This window comes from Trachemys scripta, chromosome 10, assembly GCF_013100865.1.
Source record: "Trachemys scripta elegans isolate TJP31775 chromosome 10, CAS_Tse_1.0, whole genome shotgun sequence".
Lineage (NCBI taxonomy): Eukaryota > Metazoa > Chordata > Testudines > Emydidae > Trachemys > Trachemys scripta.
This window is the reverse complement of record NC_048307.1, coordinates 48,269,976-48,284,210: the sequence shown is the minus strand read 5'-3', so window position 1 is coordinate 48,284,210 and position 14,235 is coordinate 48,269,976. Positions and strand designations below refer to the sequence as shown.

Here is a 14,235-nt window from a genome sequence, read left to right as displayed (position 1 = left end):
CCAAGCCCCCGGTCTGGCCCGGCCCCCGGCCCGGCCCCCCCGATTTTCCCGGACATGTCCAGCTTTTTGGGCTTTCCCCCCGGACGGGGATTTGGAGCCCAAAAAGCCAGACATGTCCGGGAAAATCCGGACGTATGGTAACCCTAGTACATAGTGCATCAGGTTGATTATCAAAAGACCTGTGCTCCGTCTCCAGTTTTCCCACTGTCTTGCTGTGTAACCTTCAGCAGGTCACCTAACATCTATTTACTGTACCTACGTGTGAAGAGGGGATAATCATTCTTACTCACCTTTGTAAAAAGTGCTTGGAGAACTACTGATGAAGTGAGTTACATAAGGGCCTATTATTCAATTATCATAGACTAGGAATAAATCTACATTGTAGCGACCCAGAACATCAAAGCTGCTAGAAGAGGCAATAGGTTAACAGAAGGAAGGAGCATGAGGTTTTATACAGTGTCTTAGAGATCTCAAGACACCCGACAAAGCAAAGGGTTCAGTTCTAGTAGTGCAGTGACCACAAAGGTAAGATCTGCACATAGCAATAGCTTATGCACCTTTGGATCTGTGGCAGGAGGGATGGGAAAGAAGGATACTCCTGCTGCTTCTTCCTCTTATTGCAAAATGACACGGGGCACTTATCTTCCTCCTGGACAGCCACCACAGAAGGATAGAACAGACCCCAGTTCATAGATTCATGGATTTTAAGGCCAGAAGGAACCATTATGATCATCTCATCTGATCTCCTGCATAGCACAGGCCAGAGACTCTCACTCAGTAATTCCAGCATCAAGCCAAATTCTCCTCTGAAGGACAATCTCTATAGCATTGCAGCATCCCCCGCATATGCAGTGTGATCAACGGGTACAGCAGGCCCAAAGTCCGCAACAACCTTTCGTCTCCCAAGTGCCAGGTTCAAACATAGATTAGGTCGCCTACTCTAAATACAGTAGATTCACCATTGTCCATAGCGGAAGTTTGTCCATATCACAACAGGCTTTTCTGCTAGATCCCACCATTCGGGTGGGCCTCTCAGGGACTGTTTAAACCTATTCCCAATCATATCAAACTCTGCTGATATAAGTCACTCATAAACCAAAATAAGATCATGCACAGAGGAAGGAGTTTGCATCAGTTTAATGTAACTGGTTTAAAAACCTATTTAAGATAAACTAGTGCAACTTTCTCATGTGGACAACCACTTGTACCAATTTTACACCAGGTTAACTCCATTGATTTCAGTGGAGCTACTGCTGATTTACACCAGTGAAAGTCAAAGGACATTGAAGTCCTGTGTGTTGTGAATTCTGCTGTTTTGTACCTGCTGTGTCTTTATTATTATGTATTCCCATAAACATGCACATGTGACTAAGATCCTCAAAGCAGGAACCAGTCTTATGTTTTGACACACTTCACCTGTGGCACTATATAAATAACAATTACCACAAAAGCACCAAACAGTTTGTTATAATAAATAGACCAGGGCAGGAGAGACCAGAAGAAGATCAGCACAGGCTGCTTAGTCAACACCGAGGTGCATTAGCAGAGCTGTGCCAAGAACTGAATAGCAGGAACTGCATGTCAGAACGATGATGCACTGGCGGAGTTCTGTGGGGTCCCAGAGCAGGAGGACTGAAAGGTCAGGATTCAGATGTATTGGCAGAGCTGTGTGAAGGTAGCTTTCACAGCACCTGTGTGTCCTATGCTTGGCTCTAGCAATTGCTATCATGAACTTCCACGGGTTCTCTATTTGCCTAGGCAAAAAAAAAAAATAAAACCTCTACTGCCCAAAGAGCAAGGATTGCTGGGAATTAAAGGCTTAGGAGGACCAAGCATGGCTTTTTGAGACCCTGTTTGACATCTAACTCGTGTAAGATGTCAGGGGAATCACATCAGCTCCTAACAGCATTTGATACAGTTGTGAAAAATGCTGCGTATGTCTTTGCACTGCTCCTCCAGTACTGCTGAGGAGCATTGTTCTTAAGGGATAAGCAATGTTTCCCCATATCTTATGTCCTATGTCATGCTTGTTCTTCCTCTCCTGTGCAACCCAATGTGCTCCCTAGTGTCAGAACTTGCCACAGGACCCACTCACTGTGCTCCAGAATTTCATATTTCATTAAAACAAAGTGGGGGGAGGTGAGATTTTCAAAGCCACGAGAGGGGGAATTGGATGGGTGCCCAATTCCCATTCATTTTAATTGGGTGTCCAAATCCCTTAAGCAGCTTTGAAAAACTCACTCCGAGTCTCTGGCCCTTACAGTTGTGAAGAAAACCTTCCAAAGGTGAACAGAGCTTAGCATAGCCAGTGCAGGGTAGTGTGCTGAGTCTGCACACAGCCTGAAGCAGTAGCTCAGAGAAGTGTGAACTGGCTCATTTAAATGTCAACATTGTTAACTATTTCACTGCTGATGACTTTAGCAGAAACAGCCAGCTAGAGTGCTGATCCTGCATTCAAAAACCTTTCCTCAACTGCCAAAGCTCCCAGATTCTTCCCCAATGAGTGCTGAAATTCACCTGAGGCTGCCATGGCATTTCCAGCCTGCTACATGAAACCACCACAGAATCAGGGCCCTTGGCACAGAAGTTAGGGCAAGTTTGCCACAGACTACATGGGGCCTGGCTCACATTCCCCCTCAGATGACCAGTTAAAACACCTCACTCACCCTGCCCCACCAGCAGAGTCCAGCCATACTGCAGAGAGGGCCATCTGCACTTAGATACCAAGTGGAAGGAGGGAGGGATTAGGCTGTGCCTTTACTCAGTGCGTTTTTACATGCAGATAGCTATCTCCGTGTAAAATGGTAATGGAGACATGGCCCTATGGTCTTTACCCCAATGGAGCTAGTTGCGGTAGACTCCAGCTGGAGGAGGAGGACTTAGTGTTGATCCCAGATATGGTTCATCAAGGTACAACTCCCTGTGCCTTTGTCTCCACTAGGATTTTACACCCAGGCCTGTCCAGGAATCAGAGGTTAAATTAATCCAAAGATTCACAGCACCTCCCCACCCTTTCCCAAAAATAGCCTCAACCCAACCCTGGAGGGAAGGCATCTAACTACAGCCAGAGTCAGGTTCATTAAGTCACCCCAAACCAGATCCAACACCATCCAGCTCCTCCAAACACCCTCCAGACAGGGTCCCTGCCCAGCGGTACCGGAAAGAAGATGGACTAGATAACCAGATTAGTCAATTCCTTTCCAACATCTAGGAGTGCATTATCCAGAGCCCCTGCTACTAGGAACATGTCTGAGCCAGAGGCTTTGCCCACCAAGTCTCCCGGAATGATGTTGGACTACCTTTGTGTTCACCTCAGAAACCAGTGACAATGTGAGCATGTGACATGGCCTAATTCCTTAGGTAACTGGAGTGGTACACTCAGCATAAGACTGTAATGGGGTATACAAACCTCTCACGGGCTGGAAAGGGTTAAGGAATTGGCGTGAGCACAATCAGCACCACCTGCTACCCCTGCAGTGGGTGTCAGGCCTATAGGAAGAGGATGAAAGGGGACGGCTTGCTCGGGTATAGCTACCTAGGAAGGAGAGCAGAAAACCAAGTGTTCTCACTTGGGGAGTGTAGCGGGGTAGTTACCCCACCCTGGGGTTACCCCAACTCCTGAAGGGGTTAAAACAGTCCTGAGAAAGGGCTGCTCTGGGGAGCCAATAAGGTAGGCTGATTGGAGAAGCAGCCACAGCTGCAGCCATGCCCCAATCAGGCCACAGCTGGCCCTATAAAAGGGCTGTGAGGCAGCTACTAACAGAGTCTCTCTCTAGTGGTGGAGAGAGAAGGACTTGGCTGCCTGGGAGCTGAACAGGGTACCCGAGGTGGAGCAGGGCTGGGGGAAGGCCAGAGGAGCTGGGGAGCTCCAGCCTGGGAAACCCCCAGGCTGCAGGCCTTGCTGAAGGCCCAGAGCAGGTACTGCGGTTGCAGAGGTGCAGCCCAGGGTAGGCAAAGGCAGCAGGTCCAAACCCCCCTTGCTGATGATGAGTGATTTATAGACTGCAGTCTGCCCCAGTGAGCAGGGGCTAGATGATGACTAGCAGTAGCCACTGAGGCAAGGTGGGGATAGAGGGTTGGGGATTCCCTGGGAAAGGGAAACCCAGAGACTGCAGAGGGCAGAACCCTGAGGGAAGGGGCACCGTGGTCTGGGAGGGACACGGGGGCCTGTGGCAAGTGGGACATCGGCCAGCAGAGGGTGCTCTGGAGCTGGAGACCTAATTCCCAGAACAACCAGCAAGAGGTGCTGTGAGAGTGAGTCGTCGACTTGCTACGGGGAGAGAAGCCAGGAACCGGACAGGACTGTGGCTGGTCAGAGCCTCCCTGGAGGGAAGGCAGGCCAGACACTGGACTACTTAGGTTTAATAGAGCCCTGCTGATGCCACAGTAGGGGGTGCCTCACCTGAGGGGAAGGGTGGGATCTGAGAGCTCCACCATGGGCAGGTGGCCCATTAACCTCAGAGGGACTGAGAACTAGGACAAAGCTTCCTTTATTTTGTGATTATTTGGGGACTGTGACTTTAGACTCTTCTACTCCAGGAGCAAGGGAGCATGAGGCGAGGGTGCCAGTGTTTGAACTTTCATAGTGAAATGGACAGAGAGCGGAGCCACCAGAATAGGCTGAAAACCCCATTGGGGAAACTGAGGTGGAGCGACTTCAGCACAGGGGCCAGTGACCTGATAACAAAAACAACCCCCCCCCCCCCCCCCCAAACTCCTTAGACTGGGAGATGTGTTAGGTCCCTAAAGATCACTTCCACCTTGTCCCCAACCAAGAGCAAGAATTATCTGGAAGATCCTAGTCTCCTCAGACAAATAGGGAAATCCTTCCCAAGCAGCAATACACGCACACAGAATCACCGCCATTTCCCAGTGTATCCTTTGTTTCCAATGAACCTGGAGGAATACTGTAAAGGAGAATGCATGAACCTCCATTAGCCTGCCCAATGGCTAAACGGTTTGACCTTGTTTGTCTGCCCTTATTATTCCGTATTTGTAAACGCTCTGTGAATGAGATTCCATTTGCATGAATGTTAACGGATTGGGTGCTCGTCCTGTAAATATAGTTATTTGCATGGGAACGGGGTCATTAGTAATTCACTGATAGTTGTGCGCTGTACAGTGGTCAGCATCACCATGTTGCACGACGGACACTTTACAAAATTACCGGACTTAGTGATGGACATTGGCGGGGGGGTAGAAGGGGGATCCCAGCTGAGGCAGGGGGTTGGGGTGTGGGTTCTGGGGTGGGGCCAGAAATGAGGGGTTCAGGGTGTGGGAGGGGGCTCCAGGCTGGAGCAGGGGGTTGGGATGTAGTGGGGTGTGAGGGCTCCAGCTGGAGGTGTGCAGGCTCTGGGGTGGTGCTGTGGATGAGGGGTTTGGGGGGTGCTCCGGGATGGGACCAAGGGGTATCAGGGCTGGGGTAGGGGGGTGGGGCGCAGGAGTGTGTATGCAGGCTCCATGCAGTGCTTTCCTCCAGCAGCTCCTGGAAGCAGCAGCATGTCCCCCCTCTGGCTCCTACGCGGAGGCACGGCCAGGCAGCTCTGCACACTGCCCCGTCCACAGGTGCTGCCCTCACAGCTCCCATTGCCTGCGGTTCCTGACCAACGGGCTGGGAGCCTCAGAGTCAGTGCTCGGGGAGGGGGGACGGAGGCAGCGTGCCTGCAGAGCCACATGGCGCCTGGCCACGCAAAAGCAGGGACAGGTAGCCACTTGCGGGGAGCTGCCTGAGGTGAGCGCCCCCACGGACCTCAAAATTTTTACCATGGACGTGTTGCCGACCCTTGGCGCTGTACTCCCGTTTAAGAAGTTTCAGTCCTTCTGATCAGGGGAGCAGAAACAATCCCATGTGACCAAACACCATGATTAGTCAAAGGGAACAACTTACAAACAAGCCACGTGTATGCACAGCCTGTTCAAAAAATCCCCACTTGCAAATGGATTCGAAAAATCTAAGTCTGTTTACGAAAAGAATAAAAGGGTAAATTTTCAATGAACTCTGGGCCTTACTCTCCGCTGGCTTATTGTGCAAAGTGGGTATAATGCAGAGCTCAGCAGGAACCAGAATTTATGTTTTGTAGGAAATTTCACAATTTCAATTTTTCCCCCCATTCTAAAATGGACAACAAACTAAATATTTCCTATGAAACAAAATCCCCCTCAAAAAATTATTTTGGCGTCAACAGAAATGTTTCCTTTCGATACAATCAAAATATTTCCTTCCAATTTCAACCGTTAATTTTTTTTTGTATGAAAAATAATTAATTTTGTTTCAAAATGAACAACTGAAATGGACCGTTCTGGATATGTCAAAATGAGACATTTTGAGAACCTTCATTTCATTTCTTTCTAAAGAAAATTTTGTCAAAATGACACATTTTCCAAAACATGTTAATTTCAACCAAAATGGCAATTTTTTGTAAAAAAAAAAAGACATTATGATTAAAAATTTCCAACCAGCCCTAGCGTAAAGTGCTGCCAAATCAAGATGATCGTGTTTCACCCTCACTTTGCAGTGGGGTAACTTACTGCAAACTAGAAGAATCAGACTCATTCTTAGCAATGAACCAGCCTTGATTTTAAAATGCAGTGATGGTAAAGGATATTGCTCTGTGTCTGAGGTAAGTCAAGATGGGCTTCACAAGGCACTTCGTTATTTATATCACAGGAGTATCTTGACGCCCTGATCAGGACCCCATTGCACTAGGCGCTGTACGTGCATATAACAAAAAGTCAGTCCCAGCCCCAAAGGGATGACAGTCAACTAGCTGCTTCATGGGCAGATACAAGAGTCCTCTTTCAATTGCGCTTTAGTTTCTGAGGGTTGAACTAATAGGCAGAACTTTTCCCTCTCTGATTTCTGACTTTTAGGCCTTGCCTAGCTTAAAATGTTTGGTCATGTTGTAGCTCTGTTTAACTGATCACCAATTCACTTGAGCTAACTAAGGCCTTGTCCATACACAGAAGTTGTACCAGTTTAACTGAGGCCTTATCCACATGCAGAAGTTGCAATAGTTTCACTGAAATCAGTTTTCAGACTGATTTAAATGAGTGCAAACCCCTGAGTGAACCTTCTAATTTTGGTTTAAGGTGGCTTATTTCAGTTTAGCTTAAAGCTGTTCCTAATTGACTTGAGTTAAATCAAAATAACCCTGGTTTAAGCCAAAATAAGAGCATCCACATAGCCTTTTGCACCAGTTTAACTAAATCGGTTTTAAATACACCATAAATTCACTTGCTGCAACTTTCTCATCTAGACAAGCTCTAACATGAGTGTAAATGCAAATGATGGCACTCCACCTATGTTTAATCTTGGGCATGATTCACCCTAAGGCTCAGGGAGGGTCAAAGGAAAAATGATGCAGACAGAGAAACAGGTCTGAAAGTCAGAACGAGCCGTAAAGTAAGCCACAACCAGGAACACTTTTTGTGGAATAACTAATTTAGCATTCAAGTCTCTAAGGTGCCACAAGTACTCCTGTTCTTAATTTAGCATTTACACTCAAGTTCACTAGAAATTAACTAGCTCACCTGACACCATGAACAAAAGTCACCACCTAGACAAGGCTTTGGGGGAGTAGCTGATGCTTGTGGGAAAGGCGGTTTCTATTTTTTTTTAATTCTGTGAGAAGGAATTCTGCTCGGCTGTTTGCCGCATTCCTCTCCCCCATTCTTGAGCTCGAAGTCCATTTGCATGAAAACAGAATCTCTCTTTCCTAAGAGTTTCTATCAAGGCCAGCTGCGTGCGCCTGACCTGAGGTTAGAGTCCTCTGTGACAGCACAGTAGGCTGCGGGTGGAAGTTAATATGATGTCACAGGATTATGACTCCTGATCAGGATGTAGCAGGAACAGAAGCTCTCTTTAGAAACAAAGGTTCTAATCTAAGCCAAACCCTGCCCTGGGTTACAGACACAAGCCTCGCTCAGGGCAGATTCTGGGCCCTACTTTCATACAAAAGTCCTTAGTAATAAAGAATGAGTGGAAAGAAATATAGAAAATCTTGAAGGTTAAATTCCATCTTGGGATAAGTGTAGGGAAGGCAGCTGAGTGACACCCGAGAGGAATTTGGCTCCCAAGGTTTAAGAAGAATTGTTTCTAGCTGAAAACTATTATCCAGGTTCTCTGGGTGGTGGCAGCTGCTCTCCTAGGAATAGATTCTGCCATCCTCACACACAGAGAGTAGCACTTTACTCCATTAGTAGTGCCATTCATTCCAATGGAGCTGCTTGCAGTAGCAAGGTTCTTCTGAGGCCACGTCTACACTACAAAATGTTGTCGACCTGACTTACGTCGGCATACTGCCACTGCAGTTATTAAATCACTTGTGTGGGGACTTGGCTGCTTGTGTCGGCCGTGCACGTCTGCACCATGAGCTCTTGTGTCGATTGTTTTTCAATGTGGGGCATTGTGGGACAGCTCCTGAAAGCCAGTAACAGTCAATGTAAGCAAAGCAGTGTCTATACTGACACTGCATCTACCTAATTACGTCGACCGCGCCTCGATGCCGTTTGGGAAGGTGGTGTTACGAAATTGGCACAACTAGGTCAATGCAAGGCAGCTTACGTCGACCTAACCCTGAAATGTAGACCAGGGCTCAGTTTAAGGGTGGCTCTCAGCATTTAGCAGGACACTTCCTCATGAACACAGAAGCATTTTTTTACCTGCAAGCCAGGTGTGACTCACCATTCTGGTAAGATAAACCAGATCCCACCCCTAAACCGCAGCCCTTCTGTCCGTACTATGGCTTCCTGGATACATACAATGGCATTGTAGAAAAGCATCTAACAGCCCAGTCTTCCTGCCTGTACCTTTCACTGGCAAAATATTTGCCCTGGAGTGAAATCAGAACTGGATCCTCTTGCCAGCTTCCCCCCCTTGGATGGAAATGCAAGTTAGTGGGGCTGGCAACCCCGAAGGAAGACAAAGAGTCTCTGGGTAGATTTTTCTCCAGTGGGAGTTAGGTTCCTGTGCTTTTGGAAATCTATCCCTCTGTGACCGACAAGGCTGTTTTCTCTTGAGCAGGCATTTTGTTCCTGCAGCACCTCCACCCTGGGCCTCCTGGAGTAGTTTACAATGCAGTACCTCTTATTTTGCCACGTGTCCCCAAAACACTCAAATGTCTCACTTTCGCCAGGCCACATATGATTAGAGGAGGGAGCTTGGCACAAGCAGTAGGACTTCTGAGATTGAAAGGGACTGCTTTTCCTCAAGTGCACGACTCTCTATAGTGATTCTCACAACTCTGCTGCTAGCCAAACACAGACACAAACAGTGTGTTCAGGAATCCAGGCCTCACCAGGACTCTGACGCCAGCTACTCTGACAAACAGCATGCCAAGACTTTGTGCTGGCCATGCTACTCCCACCTCGCCAATTATCATCTCCTGTTTCCTGGGCACTCTCTGTCCTCTTCTGGGATAAAACAAGATTCTCCATCTCTCTGGCCCAACAGGGCAGCCTGGCTCTGCACTGGCAGACATGGAGCAATGAATTTCCAAGAGGTCTTGCTCTCTGGTGTTCTGAGGCTCTCTGAGAGGAGCTAACAGAGGCCTTGGGCTTCCCTAGAAGCAAAAGACTGTGTAGGCTCAGAGCAAACATGATCCTAGCCACCTGCAGAAGGTGCCCTGGGCTGCTCCCTGCAACCAGCATGGTGAATACAAATGCATCACAGTCAGCTCTGCCAGTATGGGGAAACAGGGATTTATCTGTCACTAGATTTCCTTTCCAGACATTACTGGAGAGATTGAGGATACTTAATCAGGGTCTCATTATCTTAATGAAGGAGATAAGAAAGGAGGAGGAGGAGGAGCTGGCTGGTCCTGGTCATGAGGTGATTCCTAAGCAGGGTTCATTCAAGAAAGTCTCTGTCCGGGCTGGACTCCCCAGCGAGGAACCAATCACAGGGCTGTCAAAATGCACTCTGCTTCCTCTTCTAAGTGTGAGTCAGCGGGAGGGAAATCGGGTGCCACAGCCAGAGTCAGGTAAAATGTCAGGTGGTCACATGGAATGCGAAGAAATATAGGGCATTAAACAGCAGCACATCTGACTTGTGCATAAGGCAGATCCTGGCCCATATCCTGGTCCCAGAGATTCAAACAACCCTTTCCAGAGGCAGCATGGTCTAAGAGACTGAATATGAGGCTGGGAAAAACAACACTTGAGCTCTGCCACTGACTCACTGTGTGCCTTGGGGAAGTCACTTAAGCCCAAATTTCCTAAAGTCGCCTCTAATATTAACTGTTCCACTTTAGATACCTCAGCGACTTGCAGAGTACGGAGCATCCACGACTCCAGCTGCAGTCCCAGGGGCAGGGGATACTAAGGTCCTCTGAAAATCAGGCTCTGGAGCTTTCCAAACTTGGCACCCAGAAAAATGAAGCACCTAAAATTCCAGGTCCCTGTTGAAACCTTGGACCCCAATTTAATTGTTCTCAGGTTCCCCAGCTGCAAAATTAGAGTAATTATGTGCACCTGCCTCCCAGGAATAACAGGAGGTTGAATTAGTTAATGGGGGCACAGCACTTTGAAAGACAAAATACCGTGAAACTTCTATAAGAGGCTGCCTACCTCCTGTCTTGGGAGACCACCCCAGATTATCCCCAAGGAAATTTAGTCCAATCCTGCTCCACCTTCAGGAGAAGGCCACCTCCATTAAACAGCCAAATGTTGCCTGTCCCTGGGGCAGTCTCCTGAGACAGGCTAATCATGGCAGCAACTGAGGCCCAAAGAAAGCTGCGCCTGGGCATGACTTACCTTTCTGAAGGTGAATGATGTCTGGGAAGTTGGAGAGGAGCCCTTGGTACAAGGAGAGAGTATCCAGCATGAGGAAAAGGTCGTTCTTGGGCTGCTCGGCAAACATCTCCCCAACGGTCTCGTACGTCTTGCCTGTGTGCGAGATGGCATTGTTGAGCGCATCCGAACTGTAGGGTGGGTCCATCTGGAAGGAGTAGCTGATGGCTTGGAAAGCGTTGCCCAGCTTCTGGAACTCCTTCCGGAACCCCCCCACATGCTTGCGCACTAGCTCCGAGGCCATGTTGGTCAGTTGCAAGACGCTGTCGTCCATCTTCTTGCTGAAGGCCTTGAACGAGTCCACCCGGTCTTCCACATCCTGCAGGTCCTGGTGCTCTGTGGGGATCTGGAAGGTCAGCAGGAAGCTGGCCCCCACCATCTCATCCTTCTCTGCCCGCCGCTTGCCCATCTTCCACTGCTTGTCATCGCGGCAAGTGAGGAAGTGCTGAAAGCCCTCATACTGGGACAGCACAGGGTGGCTGGTCATGTGGTCCATCCACAAGATCAGCCTCCGCTTGCGCTTCTCGATGAAGTCCTCCTCGAAGCGCCCAGTGGCCTGCTTCTCGGGCAGGTGTGGAACCGAGATCACTGTGAACTTGTTCAGCAGGCGGTTGTACAGCCAGTCAAAGTGCTTGTACCGCCGATAGACCGGCGCATTGATGCTGCTAGGGGTCAGCTTGTAGGAGATGTAGCTCTTGATGCCCTTGAATTTTGTTTGCTTGGTGGGCTCCTCCACAGAGCAGATGAAAGGGTGTGGGTTGGCCTTCCACTGGGGGCCCTTGGGACCCATCTCGATGGAGTAGGTCTCAGCGATCTTGGACATCATGGGCACATCTCCCAGGATAAAGGCCTCCACCCCAGAGCGGACGAAACAGGAGAAGCGGTTGAGGTTCCGCCCCACCACGCTGCCCCTCTTGGAGGAACTGATGCTGTCCTGCCTCTCCAAGGCTGGCTTGGGACGATAGCCAGCATTCTGGTTGGGGTATGCTGCAGGGTACTGCAGGTTAGGGGAGGGGTGCCCATTGGTGCCAGGGCTGCCCCGTGGCTCTTCCACCACTGTGCAGCCATCGTCCCAGTCATCCCAGTCATCATCATCATCATCCTCAAAGCTGCCCTGATGGGAGGTGTTGGTGTTGGAAGGGGGCATGTAGAAGGACTCATTCCCAGGGGAGCTGGCTGGACTGTTTGAATAGTCTGTATAACTGGAGCTCGACCGGGACCTGAGGATCTCGACGTAAGAGGCAGGGAAGATGCCAGTTTCTCCTCGGCTGTTCTTGCCCTGCAGCCACCCGTCCAGGGAGTTTTCGCTGAAGATCACCAGCTCCTCATTCTCCTGGATGCTGATCTCTTCTTTGTTTTCACTCTGGAAGTTGTAAAGTGCTCTGGCTTTCAACGCCATGACTGCTCCCTGGAGGACTATATAACTTGACACCCCACAGCACCACCACTAAACCAACACCTCAGATGCTTCAACAGTCAGAGACACTGATTTATAATCTGTAAAACACCGGTTTATAATCTGTAACAGTGATGTGGAAAAAAGTTTAGTTGAATTCACCTTGAAGTAACAAAAATATATATGTTTATATTTTTTTCTAAATTTTTTTAACTTCAAGGCCTATACATTCACACTGCAGTCTAAATTCATTGGCTAAAAATGGCATTCCTAGGGCAATCAAACATGTTTTGCACCCTCCGTTTAGGTGATATAGGCCTCAGTCAGATGGACACACATCCATAAAATTGTCAGCTCCATATAGAGTTTATCTAGCTGTCAGTCTGTCCCTGTGCTGTCCACCTTTCCTGCTTGAATTTACATTAAAAATATTCCCAACATAATCTTGATCGAATGCAAGAAATCAAAAATCCCTTCTTTTTTTTCTGGAATTCTTTTTTTTAAGGATTAAGAAAAAAATTATAAACCTTGGCCCATCTTCCAAAAAGCATATCCAGTGCAATTCAGAATCACAGTGCTTGAAAAATACCTTTAAAAAAAGGCAAAACAAAACAAAAGCACAACCTTAAATGATCCCAACACAAATATTTTGCAATTCCTGATGGGGCTGATTTTTTGAAATCCACAAACCTCCAAGGGGGTGGAGGAAACTAAAAAGCCAAAAAGCAATCCAAGATTGAATGTGTCACGCCTCTCACACAGCAATAACAACACAGTCGCCTAAAAAAACCCACCCTCTTCAAGAAGATGTTAAAAGTTCACGCAAAGTTTAAAAACGGAGACAAAAAGAGAAGTAACTGAGCTCTTCCGGGATAGGGAATCTTTAAATCACTTTTACAACCCAAATTGACAAGTGCCAAGTAAAAAGGGAAGGATTTGCCACTCACCCACCGACACAAAGTTAGACAAGTCCCTGATGAGGGCTGAAAGATTTTAGAGTCAGATCCATTGATTCCGTCTGAAAACTGTTTGACAAATGGGTTTCTTTTGTTGGGATTATTTCCTGGCCAGTTCCTCTCTGCGCCCTGAAATTGATACAGTCAGAGCAAATAATGATCCAGCCCTTTGGAGAGGAACAAAAACCAACCATCAAAAATGTGGCAAATTCCCTTCTCTTCAAACGAGCTGCACACAAAACCCACCGAAGTTCCTTCCAAACGCTGCAGTGTTTCCAAGATGAAAAGCCAAAGCGTCAGGCAAGGGAAGCAGCGATCCACTGGATCCCCTCCTTCGGAGCACTCCCTGCAGATTTTGGGGTGCAACAACAATGAAGTTTCCCAATTCCCAGTGATTGCAGGGGAGTGGGGTGGGGATGCGATTCCGTTTTCTTGTGTCCGGGGGTGAAGAGGGGAGCGGGGAGGGGGAGGAAGCTGCCTGAAGAATTCAGCAAAACAGAGGCACTTCCGTTTGGAGAGAGGGATAAAGCCAGGGGACACACTTCTCCAGGCTGTGCTGGGCGAAAAGATCTCTGCTCTGGCCCCAGTCCTGGCTGCTGGGGAGCTGCGGCTTGCAGGGAGACCTGGAGGCCCAAATAGCTACACGTGCCCCTTCAGACCCCCTTCTCCGGGGGCAAGGACCGGTCACCTCCAGCAGAGCTCTCCTCCCTTCACTCCATCTTGCCGAGCCGCCGGCCGGGATCAGCTCCAGCCAAAGCTCTGCGCGCACAAGATGATCCCAGCCTCCGCCGTTCTTGCGCAGGGCGCTTATGCAGGAGAAGCCCCAGTCTCTGGGCTCCTCCTCCCGGCTCTGCGCTCCCAGGTCCCGCTCAGTTTTCCTTGTTGATTCCTTCCTGCGCCTGCTGTTTTGGGGTGCCCCCTGTAAGTTTTGGGGAGTTGCCTGTTGTAGCCTGGGGGCTCCCCCTTTCCCTGTTTGCTCTGCCCCCCACGTACCCCTGGATGCCTCTGCCCCGCTCCACAGCTGGGTCCCTCTCACACTCCAGTCTTTTCCATGACGCAAGGGAGGGAGGCGAAGCTCGAAAGTTTAAAAAGTCT

The 14,235-nt window shown here is 48.8% G+C and overlaps 1 protein-coding gene across 2 annotated transcripts in view; it reads right to left on the bottom strand.

Moving 5' to 3' along the window:
- Positions 1-14,235, bottom strand: part of SNX33 (sorting nexin 33) — a 15,827-nt gene extending 1,592 nt beyond the window's left edge. The window contains exons 1-2 of one of the 2 annotated variants that reach the window (XM_034783960.1): positions 13,132-14,235; positions 10,753-12,307 (exon numbers count right to left, since the gene is read on the bottom strand). In XM_034783960.1, coding sequence (XP_034639851.1) covers positions 10,753-12,187 — 1,435 coding nt within the window. In that variant the 5' untranslated portion in view covers positions 12,188-12,307; positions 13,132-14,235. The remainder of the gene's footprint in view (positions 1-10,752; positions 12,308-13,131) is intronic. The other variant, XM_034783961.1, reaches the window with a different exon arrangement.